This window comes from Cucumis melo, chromosome 11, assembly GCF_025177605.1.
Source record: "Cucumis melo cultivar AY chromosome 11, USDA_Cmelo_AY_1.0, whole genome shotgun sequence".
Lineage (NCBI taxonomy): Eukaryota > Viridiplantae > Streptophyta > Magnoliopsida > Cucurbitales > Cucurbitaceae > Cucumis > Cucumis melo.
In genome coordinates this window covers 20,778,582-20,802,514 of record NC_066867.1, presented here as the reverse complement: position 1 = coordinate 20,802,514, position 23,933 = coordinate 20,778,582, and the positions used below count along the sequence as shown (strand labels likewise).

Genomic DNA, 23,933 nt, shown 5'->3' with positions numbered 1-23,933 from the left:
TTTTCATGTTCTTTATTTTATTACACCTACTAGGTAAAAACATAATACCCTAATTAAACATCATGATAGGTAGTGTCTATAAAGAATCCTAGATTGGTCCTCTTACTACCTCAAGTAGTTCATAATGAAAAAGTGAAATAACGTAGAGAACACAAGAAGCTTTGTTAACTCAGCTTGGTGAACCCACTTACGTCTGGAGAGTTTTTCTAGCTCAGATAAATAGATTTTATTAAGATTCGAATGAGTATAACACTTTAACAATCTAGAAGACACTCCTCCTAAATCTAGTACTATTTTTAGTTATAAACATAAACTAAAAATAATCGGACTCCTCCTAAATTGTATTTAAATCTAATGAAGGTGGTCAGTCTCCCCTGTAAAAAAGTCTTTTTTAAATCTCTTATCCCACATACATCTTGAGTTGACAATCTTCATATAATATCTGAAAAGGTAATAACTTACCTTTGCAAAGAATACATAGAATTGCAAATACCTTATCCTTTTATAATGAGGAGAAAAATAATCAATAGATTTGAAACTTTCTTCTCGAAGATGCACAGAAGAAGTCTTCTTAAAAGATAAAAGATATTTAGAAAATATCCTAAAGATAAAAGAAGATCTTTTGTCTTTTTTTTTTTTTTAATAAAAGGAAAATAAATATTCCTAAAGGTAAGGAAGATCTTTTATTTTTTATTTTTAAATAAAAAGAAACTAATTTCATATTTGTCAAAAAAAAATCTAACACACTGTTCTCCATCAAGAACCTAATTTAGTTCTATAGAAATTAGGTTAGATGAGGGAAACACAATCCCTTATAAGACGATTCATGGATCAGTGTATGATCAGTGTATGTTTTATACAATGTTATTCTTTAACTAAATTTAATTTGTAAAAATTATATAGTTTAAAGATTTTGTCATTTATTGTTTTATATAATGTTAGAGTTTTATTATGTAATCATGCTTACATTATATTCCCAAATTTTTCATTGCAAAAATTAATCCATAAAGATTAATCAAATGTTGAAAATGGACCTTTATATTTACAATCATTATACAAATTTAAGCCTTAAAAATATTATAGTTGCATAAATTAAAACTCAATTGATAAAAAACTGAAAAATCTAACTTTTACAATTACTATCATTTCAACTATTACTTAAAAGTCTGTTTGATAAACTTTTGAAGCCCTTAGTTTTAAAAATAAGTAATTCAAAAAAGAACCGGAAGTGATTAACAAATATACAAAATCAATTTTAAAACACTTCTCTAAACCTATTTCAAACAATTTTTATAAAAAAAGTTTAAATAAATAAAAACAACCGTTTTAAAAACTTTTTTTTTAATAGAATTAAATAGATCAATAATCTATTTGGATTACATTATCAATTATTTAATTTAAACATAAGTTATTTTTGAAAATGTTAGATTGTATAGAATATCGGTATTTTATTGATGATTCATTCATCATAATCAACGATTACAACCCTATATATAACCATATTAAAACACAATAAAAGAAAGAATATACAAGAATAATATAATATTTCCTAAGACTAATATTTCTCAAAAATACTCTAATTATGTCAATAAAAAATACTCTAATTATGTCAATAAAAAAAATAATCTAATTATGTCAATAAAAAAAATACTCTAATTATGTCAATACCCTCCCTCAAACTCAAGTTTAAACTCAAGGTTATCACAAACTTGAGTTTGTTAGAAAAACTTACTAAGCAGATCAATAAATCTAGGATATTAGGAACCCACGAAGAACAAAAACACAAGGAACTTCTAGGCTGGAGACATATCCCACAAAGAACAAAACACAAAGAACTTCTAGGCTGGAGACATATCCCACAAAGAACAAAACGAAAAACTTATGGGATGGAGACAGATCCCACGAAGAACAAAAGGAAGAACTTCTGGGATGGAGACATAGATCCTCGTATAAGATCTAAACAGAACATACGAAGAACGTATCGAACTTCTGGGTCGGAGAGATCTTAACGGAATCCAATAACTACTGATTTGAAAACAGAATAAAGATTTTTTTTCTTTTTTTTTAAGTAATTTACGAACTGAATCACAGGGCTGAACAAAAAAAACGGAGGACAGAGAGCTTCGTCTTAAAGCAAGCGGAGAGGCAGAGAGTAGAACAAGAGACTGGATTTCACGGAAACCCGAGAGCGGCTGAGAAAGGGGGTTTTACTGTTTTCACATGAACGGAGAATGGACGGAGCTGATGCAGATAGTCGGCAGATTGATTTCAGGGACGGCGGACGGGTTTCGCTGACGACGGACGGATGCGACAGAGTTGTAGATCTGAAGGCAGTGCCGGTGAACATGGGTATTACGGCGATGGATAGGGCTAGAATGACGGGAGACTTGTGGCGATCAGTAAACAATGGGTCATTGAATGATGTTTAAATGACAGCGGTAGAAGGAAGGGTTTCTCGCGGTGATGGCCGCAGTGGGCTAAGGGCGGCGATCGATGGCAGAAATGGCGGATGAAGGCTGCAAAGGAACCGGCGGCAAACGTGGTTTGCAAAGGAATGGCAGATCTAAAGGAAGGGAGTTCGGGGCATGGTGTGTTGCAGATGACGTGGGTTTGGGGCGTAGTAGTTTGAGTTGAAAACCAAGTGGTTTTTTTTTTCTAATTAAGTGGAAACAAATAGTGGGAAGCTATAGATTTACACTTGGGTTTGGTTGGGTCTACCTCCGTCTATGGCTAATCATTGACGATAGACGGAGGCAGAGATTGAACACGAAAGTAGGGATCGACTAAAACTTAAAGCTCTCATACCATGTTAGATTGTATGAAATATCGGTATTTAATTGATGATTCATTCATTATAATCAAAGATTACAACCCTATATATAACCATATTAAAACACAATAGAAAGAATATACAAGAATAATATAATATTTTCTTAGAATAATATTTCTAAAAAATACTCTGATTATGTCAATAGAAAAAAATAAAGTAATTTAAAATAGTTTTTTAAGTAGACTTAAATCGTTTCTACAAACATAAATTTCTTAAAAAATATATATATATATATATATATATATTAAGAATCCAAACGAATCAGATAAGCTGGATGACTTAATTTTAATTTTAAAAAGTTTAAAGATATAACTACAAATAACTATTGGCTAATTTTACAGTTTGTTTTTAATTACTGACTTTTGCAGTTGAACGGCCATTTATGTACGTAAAGAAAATAGCAAATAGAAAATAAAAGAAAGATTGACGGTAGTGGCAATCCATGATTGGAAGCTGTGTCGTCGTCGGCTGGCAATCAAGAAATGCTTCGTTGAAATGGTCTCCCGAACGACCTGTCGTTTTCTCCTACTTTTCTAATAATATTCTCCTTTCAATTTCAACTCAGCATCCCCATTTATGTTATATATATATATATATATATATATATATATATTAGATTAGTAAACCAAACATGCAAAATCCCCATATTACCCATCCTTCTCTTCTCATTCCCCACCGCCGTGGTAATACATATATTACATCTTCTATTATTTCATTCATTTATAAACCCTAAATGTTTATTTGGTTTCAACTTCTTAAAATGTCTAACAATTTCTTTTCTTTTCTTTTCTTTTCTTTTCTTTTTTAAAAGTAAAATTATAGTTTATTTTACATCAAATTTGTTCATGAATTAATTTTTGCCCAACATAATAAAGCCAAAAAAAATAAAGATAAAATAATATAAGATAATATTAAATTTTATAGTAAATTCATATCCTAATCTAGTAGAGTTCTAGCCCAACTTTCTTATAAAATACACTTCTTTATGGTTAATTTATATGAGGTATCTAACATCTTTTGATTTTCTATTTTATAATTTTTATATTGAACTTCAGGTGTTTTTTCTTTGGCCAAAATGTAATATCAACAAAATTTATACATAAACTTTAACGTTGGAGAGGTGATCCTAGCGAGAGTTACCCCAGACAAATCCTAATTCAAATCTATGAATTTTTGGAATGTGAGATGGAAAAATGTGCATCTCAAATGGTAAGAGTCATATGTCTTGAATTATGGGTTAATCGACTAAGTAGATAAATATATACTAACTGGAAAATAATCGAGTTGTGCCTAATATGACATCATGTAATCTCAAGCGTCGTAAATTATTCTAATATTGCTAGAGTTACACTAACTACGAGCGACCACAAGAAGGAGTTGCATCACAGATAATCTCATTCAACGATTTAAAAAGGAATAGTGAGTAATCTTCAAATAGCAGATTTGACATTATTTTCTTACAGGCTTGACGAACTATACACTAAATGTATTAACAATAGTGTAGTAAACTTAGCATACTACATCAATATAAGAATCTTTCGTGCAAGTCAACTCAAAAGGCAAGAATAGACTAAAAGTGAAGTATCGGAGGTCAAGCTTACGAGGGTCCTCCGACGAGATCCATACACCAACAAAAATTTCCACTTTACATTTTATTTGAAAAAAAAAATCTAAATATTTATTAAATGTAAATATAAATTTTGTGTTTTAATAACATTAAATTTTTTTAATTATATGTCTTTTATGTCAGCAATTAAAAAGGAAAAATCAAAAGCTCAAATATCCGATATTTAGTTTTGAAAGTTCATAAAAGAATTCTGGAATTAAACTTCGGAATTCTAATTAAATACTTATGTCATAATTATTTTTTAATGAACGTATATCCAAAAATTACCCGTATTTATTAAACTTAAACTATAGTTTAAGAATAAAGCAATAAGCATGTAACAATAATTATTAATACAATAGAAATTTCTCAAAGTGTGGAAATTTCTAAAAGAGAGAATCAAAATTAAAAAGAAAAAACGAAAATTTTCCTAATTAAAAATTTGGAGCCTTTAAAATATTGAAATAAAGAGATTTGAGTGAAATTTTAGGTCATGCTCTTCTAACACACATATACATAATTTCGTGGTCTGAAGTTGAATGGAATTATTGGTGGTGGAAATGAATATGAAATCCGAAACGGCGTCGGTTGGATGTCGACGCCAAGGGTTCACAGAAGCATTAGCGGAGGAGGCAGCCCAAATGCGTTGGCTTCTCCAAGCGCGAAATCTCAACTCCCTTCCACTCACAACAACATAAAAGATTCCTCCAGCCCCTCACCACGTCGTCGTTTCCCATCCAATATTTAATCTCCAATATTCATAACAATAACAATGACAATGACACAACCTGATATAAATAAATAAGTTTGCTTTTGTAGGTTAAATAAATGGTTAAATTTTCCATCATTAACTTTTTTTACTGCAGTTTCGAGGTACGAAATTTAAATTTAACATTTTGTTTTTCAATTGCAATGGTTTTATCTAAAATTCTAAAAAGTTTATTTTCCACCGAGGGTAAGGCTAATGTTGTAGATTCTAAACCATTGAATGTAATTTTGACAGAAAAATTGTGTGGGTGTTTTATGCAATTTTAAATTTATTATTATGTAATCAATTTATAAATTTTTTTAGACTTCCAACATTCTATGGAAGGTTATCTCAATTATCGAAAAACTAATCTAAATTTACGAAGTTTTAAAAAATATGTAATGATTGAGTGAACATTTTAATCTAATGACACAATGTATAAAATGTTTCCAATCTTTTCTTAGTAACATATTTGAACATTTGAATAAATAGCAAAAATAAAATACAAACGTATTCTTAAAAGTTATTAAAGAATGAGTAAAATAGATTGTTATTTTTAAAAATCAGTCAAACTCTTTTTTTCTATAATACGAGAATGAGAATTCTAACTACATATTTAAAGATACAAATTGAATCACTTATTTTATACCCATATGGTTAACTTTTCTAAAATATTGAATGAAAACATATAAAGTACATTTATTTATGCATTTAGAAGTATAAAAGTGCCACAATCATATTGCAACCAACATTTGTGTAATAAATTCATAAGTTTTAAATTTATAGTCCTTTGTGAGTGCATAGCCTCATCCTTTTTTTTCTTTTTATAGTAAATGAGATGAAAATCAAATCTAGTAAATTTTATTTGTAAAAGTCGAACACTCAAATTTATAGATGTACAAAAAAAAAACTTAGAGTCTCGTATTTATTTAATGATAGAAATCGTAAAAATTGTATAAATTTGAAGACTTAATTTTAAAATAATTAAAAAAATTCAAAATTGAATTCTTAAATGGACTTAATTTTATAGATTCTGTAAATATTGCAATATTTGAAAAAGGTAAAATTTACCCATTAAAGTTTGAGTGTGGGTTTGTAACCACCAGCGGCTAGTTTTTGTAAGTTACCCCAGAATTTATTTAAAACATCATTTAGAAAGGTTCCTTAAAAGGAAAAATGAAAAAGATCTAAAAAGCGTAAGGACTAAGCTGTAATTTCACAAGAAAAGAAGAAAAAAAGAATCTCCGTATTTATTAAAAATTCCAATTAATTTTTATTTTTTTCTCCTCCACCACCTTTTTCGCTCGCACTTTCCATTCAGCCGTGTAAACAAGCAACGTCAAACTCGCCTCAGACGACAACTCCACCAATCTTCTCTCTGTTCTGTCCCTAACTTCCCTCTTTAATTCTCTCTGCTCAATTCATTCCTTCGATTCTTCCGCCGCCGTCGCCGCCGCCGTACTCAACTTTCTTTCCCCACCAATCCAATCTCAAACTCATCCTCCATTCCTTCGCCTACAGGTCTCAATTCTCCTTTCTCATTTTTCAATTTGGGGATTCCATTCCTCCTCAATCGTTTCCGTTCAGCTACTGTAGATGATTCCGATTCTTTCATTTTTGTTTACTGAATTGCTGAATTTGATGTTTTTGGATCAGGTTTGTTCGAGAAATCTGGGGCGGAGACTGCTATGGCTCATAAGGTAGACCACGAGTATGACTATTTGTTCAAGATTGTTCTGATTGGGGATTCCGGCGTTGGGAAGTCCAACATTCTTTCGAGATTTACTAGAAACGAGTTCTGCTTGGAGTCCAAATCCACCATTGGTGTTGAGTTCTCGACCAAGACTCTCCAGGTAGATAGCTTAATCGTTTGAACTCTCCGCGATTAAATTAGTATTTTTCATTCTATTGATTGATCGTGTTATTTGCCGTCTGTGATTGATGAACTTCATGAATCTAGGTTCCGATGGTTTTGAAATTGTGGGTTCCGCCTTGGTCTTTAGTTTTTTTTTTTTTTTTTTTTTTTTTTTTTATTTCTTTTTTTTACTTTCGATCGTTAAAGTACAGTGGATTTATTGCATGTAGGTTTGAGTAAAGGCTTGAAGTAGTTGCGTTATTGCTTGAAGTTGAGGCTAGCAACGTAGGATTGAATGAATAGGAACAGGATTTATGGAATTTAAATAATATGTTGCTGATCTAACAAGCAAACGATCCGTATTTCTTGCTATGTTTAACGGAAGACCGAGAGACAATGAAGCCCTGTGTGCTCAATTATTCTGGAATATAGTTATGAGTAGTTAAAGCAGTAGGAAATTGGCAGTCCTTTTCTCTTATTTCTAGATTACTCTTATTTTCTTACCAATTTATAGAACGCCCTTGAAATTTTGCAAGTGCTCATGTTCTTAAAATTTCGAGTGTTTTCACTAATGAAAAGTAAAGTATTGTAAATGATTGTTCTCTTTTAACTGATTTAAATGTAGATAAAACCAAAAGGTTCTTATGAAAAGTTAGGGGTATGGACATCACACAACTCAACAATACTTGACATCTACTATTTCTTTTGAAGTCAATGTTCAAATCACTGTATCCCACATTTATTGTATAGAAAAAGGAAGAAAATTTTGGGTATGCCCATCCTATTATGATCAAACCGATTGAAATTGGCTGAGCGATGGCTATTTTTCTTGTGAAAAGTTATTAGTCAATGGAGAAAAGATTTTGAAAATTTTGAAGGAGCTGGAGAAGGGAGATGGAGGTCTCAACTAAAACTTTTCAATTATGTATGGAATCGTATACATTCTGAATCCATTACCTCTGTTTCTTGTTAGTTGTTTGTCCTAAAACCAAAATTACGTTAAAAAAAATTACCCATGGAAGGTCAACGAGATGGAGGGTTGCCTTCCTTGGACGATATCACTAAATTGGGCTGTATTATTCAGTTTGGGATTACTTTCCATTTCAAAGTTCTGTACTGTTAGTAGTTGAAGTGTTAGCCATCTCATTTTAATCGTTGGTTTATTGACTTACAGGTAGAAGGAAAGACAGTCAAGGCACAGATCTGGGACACAGCTGGTCAGGAGCGATACCGTGCGATTACTAGTGCTTATTATAGAGGAGCCGTTGGTGCTCTCCTTGTCTATGATCTGACAAAGAGACAGACTTTCGAGAACGTTCAAAGGTGGCTTCGGGAGCTGAGAGATCATGCAGACTCTAACATTGTGATTGTTATGATTGGAAACAAATCTGACCTAAGTCATCTTAGATCTGTCTCGGAGGATGATGGGCAGACCATGGCAGAGAAGGAAGGTCTTTCGTTTATTGAGACATCGGCCTTAGATGCCACCAATATCGACAAGGCATTCCAAACCATCTTGACAGAGATCTACCATATCATCAGCAAGAAGGCATTAGCAGCCCAGGAAGCAGCTGCTAGCATCACCCATCCTGGACAAGGAACAACCATCAACGTTTCCGATACTTCTGGTGACTCAAACAGAAGGGGTTGTTGTTCTTCGTGAGCAGATACAGAACGATAGAACTGATAGTTCACATCAAAGGTTTCTCTTGTGTCTCTCTTTCCTTTATATTCATAATTGATCTGTTTGTTTTTTTATCTTCCTGGATTTGGAGAAACTAGGAAAGTGTAGCGTATTCATAGCGGGCATGTAGAATGATTATCTTACTCGACCCCTCGGTTTATCTCATTAGCAAGCGGTTAGTTATTTTGAGCAATTTCCAAATTTCTTCCTTGATTCCTTTACTTACCCCATTCATATGACAAAAAATACTTGAGGAATTTGATTTGTATTTGTTCTCCATTTGCCAACTCTTATTCAGAAATTCTTACATTTTTCAGCTATCAATTAAACAGATATGATACAGTTGGGATTTGCTAGTTGTCACTGACTGGCTTATTTTGTACTAAATAGAATCGAATTTTTCTCTCTTTTGACTTTGGACTCATTTAAAAAGTGGTGAATGTTGGACAATAACCCCTCAATTTAGGGGCTCCTTACATAACAAGGGAAGCAAAACAACCAAACATTCATCCTCCACAGTCTGTGGGGAAGAAACAAGTGAAAAAGAAGAGGTTACGTTAGTGAGGTAGTAGCTTAATTTAATTTAATGTATCTTCGGCTTTTAATTTGATGCTTTTTTTAGTACAAGTACGGGAAGGAAATTTGAACATGAGACTTTTTAGTCCTTGGGTGGTTCAATCTTTTGCTGGATAATTTGATGTGTTTTTAATTCATTAGTTTTAAAAGTACGGTGATATGAAAATCTGTTTATTAAGTACGACATCAAAGTTAAGAAGTGTATAGAATAGTTCAAAATGAGGATGTTGAGTAATTATATAATATTTCAATACACGTTCCTACTACTACTATAATTTATATGATTTTAATAATTTTTTTGGGCTAATTGCAAAAACCACTTCTAAAGTATGGTTGTAGTTTGATTTATACTTCCATACTTTAAATAATAACAATTTGGTCTCTGAATTTTTTAAAATATTCAACTTAGACCCTCCTGCTTATAGTGATTGTAAAAATTGAATCGTTTATATAATCAATACCTCGACAAATGGTATGACATTGTCCACTTTAAGTATACATGTGACTTTGCTTTTGGTTTCACTGTTTTACCAAAAAAGATCTCATATCAATAAAGATAGTTGCCTACACTTATATGTTCATGATTATTGTATTTCTTAATCAACCAAGAATTAGTTCATACTTATAACATAATTATCTAATTTTCACATCTTGTCATTACTTATTATGAACTTCAACTCTAACCGGCAACATTTGTTTTAAAGATATATTTGAATATGGTGTTTTTGGCATTGGAATTGTCAAAATATTTATTTTAAAAAGTAAATACAAATATGGCAATGTATCAAATTTGGTAGACTTCTTATTTTGAAGTTAAAGAAAGAAATAAACTCAGGAATAGGTCCACTAATAGAAGCATATATCCTCAATTAAAAGATGATTCAACACAAATTATTGAAGTAATTAAAATGAAATAAAATGACAGTAATCACTAATCAACCTCAATAAACAAGGAAGTAAAAAAAAAAATGTCTGAGCCCGGGTTCGAACCGGGGACCTCTAGTGTGTGAGACTAGCGTGATAACCAACTACACCACCCAGACCGCTGCTCCTAGTCAATTCCTCAATATTGCAATCATAAGAAATTGTTACAATTTGACGGCTGCCATTGAATTGAATCTGGAGTTTGTGAATCAAGAGAACATTTTCTTTTCATTTTTCGCAATTCGCCATGGACGCTCACCACGCATCCTTAGGTCGACGAACGGTAAGAACTTTTTGCATTTTGCATTCTTGTGCTCCATAACGCCTTCAACGTGTTTTTGAATTAACATGCATACGTTTGATTTTGTACTTGCTTCGGCAGCTGGAAGAGATTCGGCAAAAAAGAGCGGCCGAGAGATTGAGCAAAGCTTCTTCTGGACCAGATCTGAGTACAGCCTCCAAATCAAATGGTTTGTTATTGTTTATTCGAGGTGGAATTACTATTGAGATTATTGGTTGCGGATGTAATTTGGTTTTATTGGAACAGAAGTTTCTGGTATTAGAAAATCAGAGAGCGGAAGTCGATTCTCAGAGGTAGGATTATTAACTTTTGTGTTATTAGCTTTCTCCGCCATGTTCTTGTATCTTGAAATATTGATATTAATTTTTAGGTTTTGTTTTGAATGATTTCTTATATCTTTTTACTAGGGCGCACGTTTTTGGTAAAATTCAACTGTTGTTGGGAAAAATGCAGCATGAATGTAATGGAACTTATTGGACTAATAGCCTATTGTTGTAATTGCTAATTTGCTAATCAATTTCATACAATGGCGAATTAATTTATTAAACAGGACCTTTTAGAATTCCTTTTTTTCCCTCCTTTTAATGGACTTGTGAGATTGGTCGGTTCCTTTATGCAGATCGATGTGGGTAGTTTAGTGTCTCAGATACAAGATTTGCAGAAGAAGAATGCGGAATTAGAAGCAGAAAAGAATGTCATAAGCTCGAAGGTTTTGTTCTGTTTAATTTTTCCCCCCATTTGTGCAGAATATGCGGTAGAAAGCATCATGATTGATCGTTTATTTGAATTTTGTGATTATTACTTTGTTTCAGCTTCAATCCAAGGAGGCTGAGAATGACATGCTTCAAAAGCGATTGAATGAACTGGTAATTAATGCTTTTCCGGACTGAATTTTCTCTGTTCCTTAGGGTAGGTCATACGAGTTGTTCATTTTTCGATCCCATATCCTCTGTTTAGATATATCTCCCATGTAATAGCATGTTTTGTAATATATTTGATGCAGTTGTAGTAGTAAATACATGCCTCCAATTTCTGTTTTAACTGAGATCTATTATTTGGAAACATGAAAGGTTTTGATATGTATAAACCTGCACTTAAACCCCGTTTTCCCTTTTAATTTGGTGGTGGAAGAGCTTTTCTTAACCTATGTTTCATGCGGTCTTTGGTTTTTCTATAAATCTTTAAGAAGGTTCTTTTTAGATTTACTTTGATATTTCAATCTGATAACAACATCACCTGAATTTGGTAGGAGACAAGCACTGTCCCTTCTTTAAGGAAAGCTCTGAAAGATGTAGCCATGGAGAAAGACGCAGCAGTCGTTGCCCGGGTATATGCAGTCTAGATATTATTTAATTTTTCCCCTTCTCCCTTCATTTTGTTACTCCTGAGCATTACTGATGGTGTGATACATAAGTATAGGAGGATCTGTTGGCCCAGCTCCGCACTGTACGAAAACAATTGAAGGAAGCAGAGGAGGAACAATATCGAGTATGTAATTAGTTTCAAATCACTCGATAAAGTAATTTTTGGTATTAAAATAACTTTTCTCCATTAGGCTGAAGAAGATGCTGCAGCCTTGAGAGCCGAATTAAACTCAGTACAACAACAAGCAACGAGTGGCTCTTTTGCTGGAACCACACCAACTACTAATCCTTTTGACCAGATGCAAGATTTAGAAAAGGAAATATCTAAACTAAATTCTGAGTTGCAGGTATGGCTGTTTTGGACAAACTTCTGTCATTTTCTTGTCCGAGTGTTGGTTGTTACTTGTTAGTGACTTAAAGTAGTTGGTGCTTTACAGAAAATGTCAATCTTGAGGCAGCAAGATCTTCAAAAATTATCGGAGGAGCAATCTCGTATTTCAAACCTGCTTTCTGAAAAGCAGGAACTTGAAGAAAAGCTTGCAAGTACGTCCAGAAAGGCCTCAGGTACAGAGATTGCCATGCCAATACCTTTTGAAGCCTGATACATTTTTTCAACTTTTAAGACTTCATTTGCTTAAAGTTTGGCAATAATTTCGGATCTTTAAAAGTACCTTTTTTGCATGTGTTTTCTTCCTACAGAGATCTCAGAGAAGGCCGTGGAGAAGACATTCTCAGTTGTAAGTGATTTTTTGTTGGTATTTTTTAACCTAAAAAAAGGGTTGTAAGAGTTTTTTTTGGTAACTGCATGGTGGGTCACCAGTACCTCGTAGTTGTTTCTCGAAGTTCAAATGTTAATTACTCATCTTTTCCCCTAGTTATAGCATGACAATGTTCGTTGCAGGAAGAGAAGAACAAGCTTGAGAAGCAGTTGCATGACATGGCTGTTGTGATCGAGAGGTTGGAGAGTAGTAGGCAGAAGCTTCTGATGGAAGTAAAGTTCTTTACGTTTTCTTCTCATTTAATCACACTAAATCAATTATGAATTTGCCTCTTGATGAGAGCCTTTTCTTATGTTTTTGGCAGATTGATTCACAATCTTCTGAAATAGAGAGGCTCTTTGAGGAAAATTCTACTCTATCCAACTCTTACCATGAGGCTGTGGGCATAGGAGTACACTGGGAGAATCAGGTTCTTATAGTTGTTAACTTTTCATGATTGTTTGCATCCTTTATGAACTACAAGAGCTTCAAAAAGATTTCCCCCAACCTCTCCACCCATTTTTATTGCTACAATAGAATCTCTGTTTTCCTAAATGAATACTACCTCATGCTTGGATTTGGGGACTAGAATCGGTTGGATTTGTGTATGCTGTATGCATGCTAAGTGCTGCTGAATAAGGGGAATCTGACATACGTAGCTTGTTTTCCAAAACATTTCTTATCCCTGTCGTTTTGGTTAGTGATCTAATCAGTGATGCTCTTTAGACTTCATTTTAAATTACAGCTGACTAGCCTTTCTGTAGGTGAAAGACTGTCTAAAGCAAAATGAAGCACTTCGCAGAGTTCTAGACGAGTTGAGAACAGAACAAGCAAGGAGTCTGCCGATATCATATAGAGATGGGGCAGTTGAGACCCAGACTCCTTCATTAACAGCTGAACTTCTCTCTCTCAAGGTTAGTCTCTTGCTTAGGATGCATTTTTCTGCCTTTTTCACTTATATGTCACAATGAAGTTGGAAGTTCTTTCAGGAAGTTGAATACTTAGCCGTATGTTAGTCAAGTGATCACTGATTATGGAGGAAGTATTATTTCTTCTATAGAATCTTTCAGCTGTACTTTGTTAGACTGTTACCTAGGTTTCTTTCTTCATACTTTAGGGTGGTTGTCTAAGTATTCATTATGCTAATAATTTGATTTTCCTATAATTTCTTTGAAGGGTCAACTTGCAAAAGAACAGAGCAGAGCAGAGTCACTATCGGCAGAAGTATTGGAGCTGTCGACACGACTCCAGCAGGCTACACAAGCATACAACGGGCTTACACGCCTGTAAGATCGTTTCTCTCTCATACAGAGTATAATTGAATCATTTTATTTTGAAGTCTTTTTCCTGAATTGTTACTTCTTATATTGTAGCTATAAGCCAGTACTGCGGAATATTGAAAGCAGCCTTTTTAAGATGAAGCAAGATGGATCTGTTGTTGTAAGCTGAATACATCTGTATGCCCTTGGAAATTTGCATAGAAACTCTTTGGTCAAAATCAGCGTGTCTGAAGTTGAACAAGCATAGCATGGACGAGGTTCGATGTAAGGTTTATCATATGTCGCATATTTTTTCATTTTGTAAGAAAATTTATACCCACACCAACCAACAGGCCCTTTTGGGAATGTCCTTTTTAGCTTTTTGGTAGATTCCAAACCAAAGCTACAGTATAATCATATTCAGTTTGTTTATTGAACTCAATAGATCATTCTTTTAACAATTTACATGTTCTATTCCGTGAAATTTTTTGCTTTTAACTTGTGGAATCTTGAAGATGATTTATTTGATGGAGAGCCACAATCAACTTTACCATTTGATCACAGTAGCGGATCAAATTATTGTAGAAAATGACAGGCCCAATTGAAGGCCTTACATGCCATTTTCGTCGATCTATAATCTTATCTATAGACAAATCTATTACTTATTCATTAATTTCTCTTTTAAATTATGATTTTAGCAAGGATTAAACTGATTTCAAGTTCCCAATCATCAAATTATTTGTACAAACATAAAAGTTATTCTCAGCTATTATTTTGTCCAATAAAGCTTAGCTGGATTGCACCAATTGGGCAAATTTCCCCTACAAATCACTTTAGAGTAAAGAGGGGGGAAAAGAAAGGGGAGAAGACAGCAACACAAAAAAGTTGATAGAGTGGCTCAAAATCTCCCTGTTTTGATATTTATTGATACTTATTAACAAAGCTTTGTACAGGTTGGCGAAAGGAACTCTTACTATAATTATAGATTCAATGAGGAAGACATAAGCAGGGAAAGAAGCTCAACTATGGAGTCCTCATCAAAGATCTGTTTCTGTATTCCTCGTCATAAAAATGGCCACAAAGCTGATGGAGGATCGGAGAAATCTTCCAAATCTAAGCCTTCTCGTCGCAAATCTCGTCGAGGCTCAAAAGAAGGTAAGCATTCCTCTGGTAGTGATAGTAGTGGAAATGGAAACTCAGGTGATGCAGGTGCAGCCAGTGCCACTGCCGTGGCTGCTGTTGCGGTCACAGCAGTGACCATGGATGCATTGGACGATGACGGTGGCAGTACACATGTCCACGGTGGTGAGGGAGGCAGCGGAGGGGCTGGTGGAGACTAGGAAATTGGAGGATTGGAGTGTTTATTTATTCTTTTTGCCTTTTCTCATTGCATCTGTTTGGTGGTGATTCCCTTCTGATGGTTCTTTCTGAATTTTGGTTGATGTGTGGAAATTTTATCTTTGTTTGAATTACATTATATGATTATGACTATTTGGGTCTTAATTTCTTCTGCGCTATATATATACATATAGAAAACTTTGTACATCTTGTAATGGTGGCTGTTCCCAACTCTCTTGTTCTTAAACTCTTCTTTGAACTTCATTTTTTCTTAGTTCATTGCTTCACAAGGAATTCAAGGGCAGATTTAAGTTGATTTTTGTTTTGAGTGAATAAAAAGGAATGTCGAAGATATTTGGATTTACGCTCGGTATGGAAGTTAAAATTGACATTGAAAATCTCCTTTTTGATCAAGGAGTTTGAATGTTCATGCAAGGATCTCTCTTAAATCTCGATCTTGGAGCGAGGACAAGGGAGTAAGTTCGACACTAAATATGTAACTAAGAGATCAACACAAATTGAACAACTAGATCGTCATACAATTTTCTAGGTAAAGCTGCAAGCTAAGTACTTAATGAACAAATTGAGTAAAGCTTAATGGGCATGGTGCTTGAAACGAGATGTTCGATTTTCCCCATATTGTATAAAAGATGTACTTATTAAACAAAAGAAAATTAATAAGGTAAAAGATGGATTCTAAAAAAAAATTAATAAAACTAGTATGTTAGGTTGATTATAAACTCTAGATAAAAGAACTCTTTAATTGTTATTTTGTAACATTGTATAATTTATAATGTATAAAAAACAAATGAAAAACCCGTATGGATATCAAAAAGAAATTGAAACTAATTAAATATTTTGGTACCGTTGGATCACAAAATCTGAAAACATTATAGAAAAAAAAAAGTATGTATTCGAAGAATATATATATAGTATGTAATTTAATCTAATATATTCAAGAATCCATTTTAATTTAATCCAAAGTATTCAAGAATCCATTCTTCAAAGCATAGAGGCACAAAGATTAACCAAAGAAATCTCACATCAAAAGATGCCATAAAGCAAAAAAAATATTTAATGAATTAGAGTTGGACAATTTGCTTCTCAACTGCAAAAAACAATTATGAATGTCGCAATCACACAAAAAGCTCACTTATTCTTTGCAGAAACTTGTAAAACCAAGTAACCAACCAACCCCCATAAACACAGATACATACATAGATTACAATTTAAATACACAAATTAAAATAAGCTTCTTCAAAGAGTTATATCAGCAGCCACAGCCATAAGGTGTTAAAAGAGACAATTATATATTTCTTCCTAATCATCATCAACATATATGGTTTCTTGCTTAAAGAGACCACCAAAAACTTTCCTTACCTCTGCCTTTGTCTCCTCTTTGGCTGCTGCTGCTGCTGCTGCTGCTTTTTTGGGCTTCGAAGTTTCTTTCTGCTTCAAACCAAATGAAGGCTTTGAATTGGTCTTTTGTGTTTGTCTTATGGAAGCTTTCTTTGGTGGCAATGCTCGAGCTTTGGCTTGTCCTCTAACCGTGGCTATCTGAGCATTTGATTCCTCAGATGGTTTTTGTAGCTGAAAAGATAGCTTTTCCCATGGCTGTGCCGAGCCAAACCCCTTCGCTTTATTGAAAAAGTTGTTCACTAAATTGGCTGCAGTGTCGGGGCTTTCTTCTTCGGTTTCCTGAGGTTCCTTTTCTGAGAGCTTTTTGAGCTTTTGGGATTGTTCTAAACTGAAGTCCTTGGCTTTGTTCAAGAAGGAATTAAAGAAAGCGATTTGATCTGATTCTTGGGCGAGAGGAGGAGGAGGAGGAGGAGAAGAAGAAGAAGAAGAAGAAGAAGAAGATGATGATGATGATGGTTGGGTGGCTGCCTTTTCAGAGGGTCTTTTGGATTTAGCTGCTTCTACTTCTTGTTTCTTTGTGGCCTCGGCCTCTTCACGAGCTTTTTCAGCAATTCTCATGGCTTCTTCCTCTGCTTTTGCTTTTGCTTCTGCATATGCTTGTCTTCTACCATCCGTGGGAATGACACTGATATAAATTTATAACAAAGCAGTTGGTTAATCTTCCAATCATAATGCTTCATTAAACAATGCAAGAACCTTCAATATACCATCTTTGGTTTGAAAAGGAAGTAAATTCATTTTACTTTACAATTTTAAATCTTCAGGTTCCCTTCATACCCATGTACAATGGTGTTAAACAGAAAGTTACCAAATTTTTTGTGTGAAGCTCAAAGACTTTTTTTTTATTATTTTTTTTTTAAATTTTGTAGTTTAGTTTATGGATCGATAAACTTAAGACTTACAAGGAAACAAATGCACAAAATAATGAATATTTCAAACAAAGAAAAGTTTTAAGTTTGTTTAATTTTAGTCCATAAACTATCAATTTCAATTGTCTAATTTAGTCCTCATTCCTCAAATTAATTTAATTGTTATCAAAATTGATTAAACAATAATTACAATAATTTTCAGGTAAGAAAATTCTACTTCAAAATTTGCAATAGAAGTGCTATAGAAAATAAAATGTTTTTGAAACAAACAAACAATAAACTGGCGTTGAAAACTAAATTTAGGGTTTATTCTAAAATTGGACAAGGAACAAGTTTCAAATTTTGTTATCTTCCAACGTTACCAGTGAGATTCCTTTTTTAAAAAAAAAATAAAAATGCGAGGAAAAAAGAAAGAACACAAGTACCATAAAAAAACCAAACCCACAAAGGCAAATCTCACCAAAGAAAGAGTTACCGACTAGGTAGGATATTGCCTAGGAAATAATTACAAAAAAGCCTTTCAAACCTAATCAAAGACGCTACCTCGCTGGGTTCCCTCTACACCAAAGACCACTAGTGAGAGATGTTAACTGTGTGATATACTTAATACTGGGAGATAGGAGGTTGTGTATTTGATGAACAATTAATCCAAGAGGGAAAAACTTACCTGAAAAGTTGATCCATAGAACTTGAGGATGCAGATGGACTTGAATACACTTCCACGACCTTAAGAATTTAGATGTGAAATCCCAATCAATAGTCTAAACAATTTCATAACGACACTCGAGTAGCTAAAAGCTTAAGAGCTGTGAAAGTTTTTTGGGCATAATATTCGAGGCAGTAAAATTGCAGGTCACCTTGTTTTCGGCCACTGCCGTGTTCGAGAAAACACCTGCCACCAACGATGCTATTTGTGACTTTGCCACCTATAAACAATATTCAAGTCGAAGATCAGCTTACCGTCATAACAAACATGAACCCTTCTCGAAGAAATCAGAGAAATGGAAAATAACTGTCAACATTATTTGATAACTATCGCATACATTACATTACTTTGTAGTCGTTTGAACTAGCGCTTCCTTCAGCTTGGACGACGACATTATACGCACGCTCAGGTGCAAAGTCTTCGACCAAATTCGTCTTGATGAACGTATAGCCGATGTCGGTTTCAGCTATTTTCTGCAAGAGCTCCACCACGGACAATGGCTGAGATCGGGAGAAAAGATTGTTGAAGAACGATGAAAGGCCGTCGAGTACATTGTAAGTGGAGGAGCTTGATGTGTTGCCGTCGTATACGACTGCCACATGGCTTACTCCGGCGAGCTCCGCTGCCTGAATTACTTGCAATGCGTCAGATGTGGTAACTTCAGAGGTCGGACCGTTCTCTCCGGCACCAATAGTGACAACTACTTTACTGGCGTTTCCGATCGCCTTGGCAATCGCTTCTGCATCTTGAAAGGAGGATTCGACGGCGTTGAGCCGCTTTGATTCTTCATTCGAGATGACCTGAAGTGTTGGACAAATAAAATGCACAAATCACAATGTTATTCGTCAAAACGAAGTACAGAACCGGATGCGAGAGTAGAATTAGAAACACAACGAATCCTTACAAAAACCATTCTCAGATACAGAATTCGTTCTGATCTTGCAACAATTAGTTGCATGGGTAGAGTTATCGTTTCATAAAACAATGGAATCCTCACACCTCCCATTCTCAGATACAAAATTCGTTCTAACCAAATAATTAACGACTACATTCAATAGTAGAAGTATCAATTCAAAAAAAAAAAAAAAAAAAAAAAAACTAAATCCATACAAAACTGACCTTATACTTAGCAGCAAGACGAGCCAATTCTTGCGCAGCACCAAGCTCCGGCACACCAGCACGAACACTAAAACCTTCTCGCAACAGAGTCTGCGCTAACCGAATCCCAGCCTGACCAGTAGCACCGGCAACAAACACCGTATTAGAATCCTTCCGCCTCGAATTCCCGAACGACAAACCGGACGAAGGCTCACTAACCACTGGAATCAAAGACTTCACATCCGGTACCTTTCCAAAAGGAAAACGAAACGGATTTGAATTACCAGAATCTTCAAGCGGAGGGTCATCAGAAGAGGAGGGCGATTCATTGCTAGATTTCCCCAAGCGAAACGAAGAGAATGATCCAGAATTTTTGGCATGGACGGCAAACTGCCTCCGGTGAGTCTTGAAGCTTCGACGGGCGTTTGGGGTGGTGGTTAAGATAAAGGAATTGGAGTTAATGATCGCCGCCATTGGAGGAAGGAGGAGAGTAGAGAGAAGAAAGGGAGTCGGTGATCAGTCAGTGGAGGCCTTCAGGTCATTCTGATATCCATGGCAGGGAATTTGATTGGAAGCGTAAGCAGACAGTCCCCCACATACTAAAAAATCAGTAGCCAAACGCCATCCAAATTTTCGAGATTATTTGGAAATATTATCCGGGGAAATAAAAAGTAAGCAAATAAAATAACGCCACGTGTATTACTTTATCCATTCGATAAAAAAAAAAAAAAAAGAAATAAGGAACACTAGAGGTTGTAAGATTGACCTTTCTTTATTCACAAACATTGGGAAAATTAAATAAAAATATCGTTTCTTTTTGTTTTTTTGTTTATCCATTCACATTCATTTCATTCCTCTTATTATTTATCTCACCTAAATAAATGAATGAATGAATCATATAAAAGGAAGAAACAATTCTAACATTTTCTTTTTCCTTCTTTCAAATTAGATTGTACTATTTTTTTTCTTTAATATTATTTAATTTGATACTCTATTCAAATTATCAAGTTATAGATCTTTCATGCCGTCAAAAGGTCATTTTGTCACCATTAGATCATCCACATTGAATTATAAGTGTTTATTGTTGACAAGTCAAGTAAAAAGGTGTGAGACAAAATTGATGGTTCTCAGTAATTTTTTTCCCACTATAACCAAGAAATTGTGCAAGTCTTGTTTTATACGGTAGAACTCTATTGTCATTGCTTGTAGTTTGTATCCTAATTTGTTTAGGTTCTCCATGTAAAATCAGTATGATTTTCTCCCTTCTTCTCCTTCTAAGTCTATTGCAGTTATAATCTTCATCTATTCGATCACAATCATTCATAATATCCTCAACATGCTTCTCGAAATTGTGCATCTTTAGCTAGGTTTATCGTTATTAGATCATAAATTAAATATTTATTTGTGTTTTATTAACTCTGATACTATATTATATTAACATGAAGTTATATCTCAAAACCAATCTATTGACGTGAAATGTAACTGGTGTACCTCATAAAAATATTGAGATTTTCCATTTTATTTTTAATATAAATTGGATCATCACTAATATAAATTTTATTTTTAATACAAATAGGTAGAATATGAGATTTGAACCATCACTCTTCAATTGAATACATAAAATTTATTGATAGGCTCAATTGTTGTAGAGTTGCTCACTTTTATAGGCTCAATTGTGAAATCAAAACAAGATTATATTGATTGTCACCTTGCAAAGATTTGCTTTAAAACAAGATTTTTTACATCTTTTTCAAAGATGAATTTACTTGCTTTTGAATCTATTATGACAAGAAAATCTTTGTTGATAAGATCTCCTTACTATTTTTGAACGGAGAATACTATTGCTAGAACATCTTTTTTCACAGTGGATTGGTTTTGTTGGGCACTATTACATACACCATAATGAAAACTATTACATACATCGTAATGAAAACAAACTAATGATTCTTTTTCGTTAATTTCCTATTTGAGGATGTCATCGTAATCTTCTTCAGATGCATCGATTTCGACGATAATTTTGTATCTAATAAATTTTAAATCTTTCATCTCGATGTGTTATTAAATCAGTATTATATAAAAGGGAAGGAGGGAACATTTTTTTCCCTACTTGATTAGTTATTGGATTATAAATTGTGATTTTATGTTTAAATTATTAAATAAAGAAAAACTATAAATATAAATTCAAGCAAGTTTTCAAATGAAAATTCCTATTTATTTTGGCTGAAATAGCAAAAAAAATAAAATAGTAATATCTCATTTTTGTTATTTCTATAAATAGCTAAAATTAAACTAAAAGTTATTTATAGAGATCTCAGGTAACTCTCCTCCCTTTTTTTCTACTCTCTCTTTTTTACTAGAATTTTGTTGTAGAGTTTACCATTACTTTTTTGAGGTAACTCTCTTCATTCTCTTTTCTTCTTCTTTTTTTTTTCTATCTAATTTTTCCTAGTAAAATTTTTATCCAAGTTTTTTTCTTTGTTTAATACCATCATTTTTTTAGGCAAACTTGACTTTATGTTTTGTGCTTTACACACTTGATTTCACTTTGGTCATTTCTTAAAGAGAAATAAATCTCATATATTGGTGAGTAAGAGTTTAGTAAATGTTTAAATGTTTGATAAATGAGTAAGATCCCCGATCGTCTATAGTCGGTTTAATAAATCTCCAAACCAACTGCAATATCGATGAGTAAGGATTGGTCGATCGATTTTTGTTGGGTAGGTCAATTTAACACTTAGAAGAACTTTTTGGAAACTCTTGATCCGAATCTTTCTAAAACTGATCCCGACCGACTCCTCTCATTTTCCGACCAATCGACTTTGGTTTGATTGGCCAGCTTGGTTTTTCGATCCATCATGCTCACCGTTACTTCAAATTCAAGAACATTCAAGTGCTCTACTTCCATAGTTTAAGCGTACACGTTCAATTGAAGGGAATCAAATAATCAAGTTCTAAAGATAGAACTACATTGTATCAAAATCAACATCAACACAAGTTCAACTCCACGAAACACGTTTCTCAAGAAACCTTATGTGAATTAATATATATATATAGATAGATAGATAGATAGATAGATAGATGTTTTCTTTCTCAACCATATATGGTGAGTTCAAATATGAAATATAAAAACACATGTTTTTTACCATACAAATATTCACTTGTAAATGAAAAAATGCACCCATCTCTATCCCACTAGTTGCAACCTATTCGTATGGTCATGTGGAAGGGTAAAATAAGATTTCTTTAAAATGATAAGAGCAATATGGGAAACAAAAATATTCTCCTACATTACCCGTTATTTATATATATTATAGATAAATGTTTCTTTTTTAACTTTGCTTATTTACAAAGTACATCTAATTAGCTAAAGAAAATCGAACTTGTTTATAAACTTGAATACTAAATCATTATCTAGTAAAAGTTGATACGAGCTTAAACTTTTGGGTTGGTTGGTGACTTAAGATTGTATCAGAGTTATCCTGTATTCAAGACTCTGCATCGTTGTTTCCTCCCCAATTAATATTCCTTTCTACTTGTTGGAGTTTCTTCAATATTTCAAACCCACAAGAGATGGAGAATGCTAGATATTATGTTAAATTTTTCTTCACCTATTAGCTCAGGCTTTTCGGCCTATTGATGATTTAAGATGATCGATATTAGAGTAGACTAACCTCGTGATATCTTGGGTTCAAGTCCATATAATGTTATTTCCTCTTCGATTAATATTCATTCCAACTTGTTGGGTCTTTCTCATATTTCAAGCTCACAAGTGGGGTGTTAGTGATATACAATTAAGTTTACTTGTACCCACAAGCTTTTGAAGTTTTGGGTTAATTGACAATTTAAGAACACTTGATTTTGATGAAACTTTTCGACAACAGATTCCAAATCATTATAAATTTTAAAATACAAAGATTTAAACCGTAACTAATTAAAGTTCAAAGATTAATGTCATAAATTTGAAATGCAAGGATTAAATTCGTTCCGAACTGAAGTTTAAGGGCTAAGTTGTTATATTCAGAAAATATTTTAGATAAAAGGTTATTTTTCAACCTTTTCCTTCTTTACATGTATTTTTCTCATCCCCAATGCATGCCAAAAACATACCCAATTAATGTAGGTACAAATACATGTGTGACATTGTCTGAAACACATGTTGACAATTAACGTACATATACAGGTAAAATATAAAAAACCACTGCGAGTTTGATTCAATGATATTGACATAACCTTCTTTTTTTCAAATGTCAAAAGTTTAAAACTAAGTAAAATCACTTAAAATAAATGTTAATTTTCATAAATATGACAAACCACTCAAGTATTTACAGCTTGTATAACAAAGCCCATGAAGTTAACCATTTTTTAAATATTCAAAGTTTGTCTTTTTGTCTTTCTTCTCATATTTGCTGTAATTTACATCGTCTTTCTTCTTTTTTTTTTTTTTTTTTTTTTCCCGCGAGTTCTTTCCATTGTGTTTCTTCTTTTTCTTTTTTTTACGTCGTTATAAATTTGGACAACCAAATCTAAATGATTGTGTACAAAAACAAATAGCAAAATCTAAAAGATCATGTATAAAAAATCTTGAAAAAAAATCGTTT

General features: G+C 33.3%; 3 protein-coding genes and 1 non-coding gene across 6 annotated transcripts; 2 read left to right on the top strand and 2 right to left on the bottom strand.

Moving 5' to 3' along the window:
• Nucleotides 1–6,477: 6,477 nt before the first annotated feature.
• LOC103502054 (ras-related protein Rab11C) lies at nt 6,478–8,916 on the top strand. Its single transcript, XM_008465858.3, has 3 exons — nt 6,478–6,705; nt 6,841–7,037; nt 8,214–8,916. Exons 2-3 carry the CDS (start codon nt 6,873–6,875, stop codon nt 8,700–8,702), a joined length of 654 nt encoding a protein of 217 aa, XP_008464080.1. The 5' UTR covers nt 6,478–6,705; nt 6,841–6,872; the 3' UTR covers nt 8,703–8,916.
• Nucleotides 8,917–10,268: 1,352 nt separating this feature from the next.
• Nucleotides 10,269–10,342, bottom strand: TRNAV-CAC (transfer RNA valine (anticodon CAC)). The gene has a single exon. It is a non-coding gene; the product is annotated as a tRNA-Val (tRNA).
• Nucleotides 10,343–10,366: 24 nt separating this feature from the next.
• Nucleotides 10,367–15,450, top strand: LOC103502055 (uncharacterized). 3 transcript variants are annotated; one of them, XR_001764464.2, is made up of 16 exons: nt 10,367–10,506; nt 10,606–10,693; nt 10,771–10,817; nt 11,144–11,233; nt 11,337–11,390; nt 11,774–11,851; nt 11,944–12,012; nt 12,080–12,235; nt 12,326–12,452; nt 12,588–12,625; nt 12,790–12,879; nt 12,972–13,076; nt 13,411–13,560; nt 13,823–13,932; nt 14,020–14,190; nt 14,859–15,450. XR_001764464.2 is itself a non-coding variant. In XM_051079488.1 (15 exons), the coding sequence occupies exons 1-15, from the start codon at nt 10,471–10,473 to the stop codon at nt 14,093–14,095; spliced, it is 1,311 nt and encodes a 436-aa protein (XP_050935445.1). In that variant the 5' UTR covers nt 10,367–10,470; the 3' UTR covers nt 14,096–15,450. The 3 variants fall into 3 exon arrangements, 2 of the variants coding, with proteins under 2 accessions (XP_050935445.1, XP_016903153.2); XM_051079488.1 differs by having other exon boundaries at nt 10,774–10,817; nt 14,020–15,450; XM_017047664.2 differs by having other exon boundaries at nt 14,020–15,450.
• An 850-nt stretch (nt 15,451–16,300) lies between these two features.
• LOC103502056 (protein PLASTID TRANSCRIPTIONALLY ACTIVE 16, chloroplastic) lies at nt 16,301–19,957 on the bottom strand. Its single transcript, XM_008465862.3, has 5 exons — nt 19,357–19,957; nt 18,585–19,037; nt 18,389–18,457; nt 18,199–18,257; nt 16,301–17,287 (listed from the first exon to the last, which is right to left on the bottom strand). Exons 1-5 carry the CDS (start codon nt 19,807–19,809, stop codon nt 16,564–16,566), a joined length of 1,758 nt encoding a protein of 585 aa, XP_008464084.2. The 5' UTR covers nt 19,810–19,957; the 3' UTR covers nt 16,301–16,563.
• Nucleotides 19,958–23,933: the final 3,976 nt, after the last annotated feature.

Excerpts from the sequence above, each read along its gene's own strand:
- LOC103502055 (XM_017047664.2), top strand. The coding sequence starts at position 10,471 with ATGGACGCTCACCACGCATCCTTAGGTCGACGAACG. Across the intron at positions 11,234-11,336 it reads AGAATGTCATAAGCTCGAAG|CTTCAATCCAAGGAGGCTGA; the intron begins GTTTTGTTCTGT and ends ACTTTGTTTCAG. Across the intron at positions 12,626-12,789 it reads TGGAGAAGACATTCTCAGTT|GAAGAGAAGAACAAGCTTGA; the intron begins GTAAGTGATTTT and ends TGTTCGTTGCAG.
- LOC103502056 (XM_008465862.3), bottom strand. The coding sequence starts at position 19,809 with ATGGCGGCGATCATTAACTCCAATTCCTTTATCTTAACCACCACCCCA. Across the intron at positions 19,038-19,356 it reads GTCTTGCTGCTAAGTATAAG|GTCATCTCGAATGAAGAATC; the intron begins GTCAGTTTTGTA and ends CCAACACTTCAG. Across the intron at positions 18,258-18,388 it reads CGGCAGTGGCCGAAAACAAG|GTCGTGGAAGTGTATTCAAG; the intron begins GTGACCTGCAAT and ends TAAATTCTTAAG.
- LOC103502054 (XM_008465858.3), top strand. The coding sequence starts at position 6,873 with ATGGCTCATAAGGTAGACCACGAGTATGACTATTTGTTCAAGATTGTT. Across the intron at positions 7,038-8,213 it reads TCTCGACCAAGACTCTCCAG|GTAGAAGGAAAGACAGTCAA; the intron begins GTAGATAGCTTA and ends ATTGACTTACAG.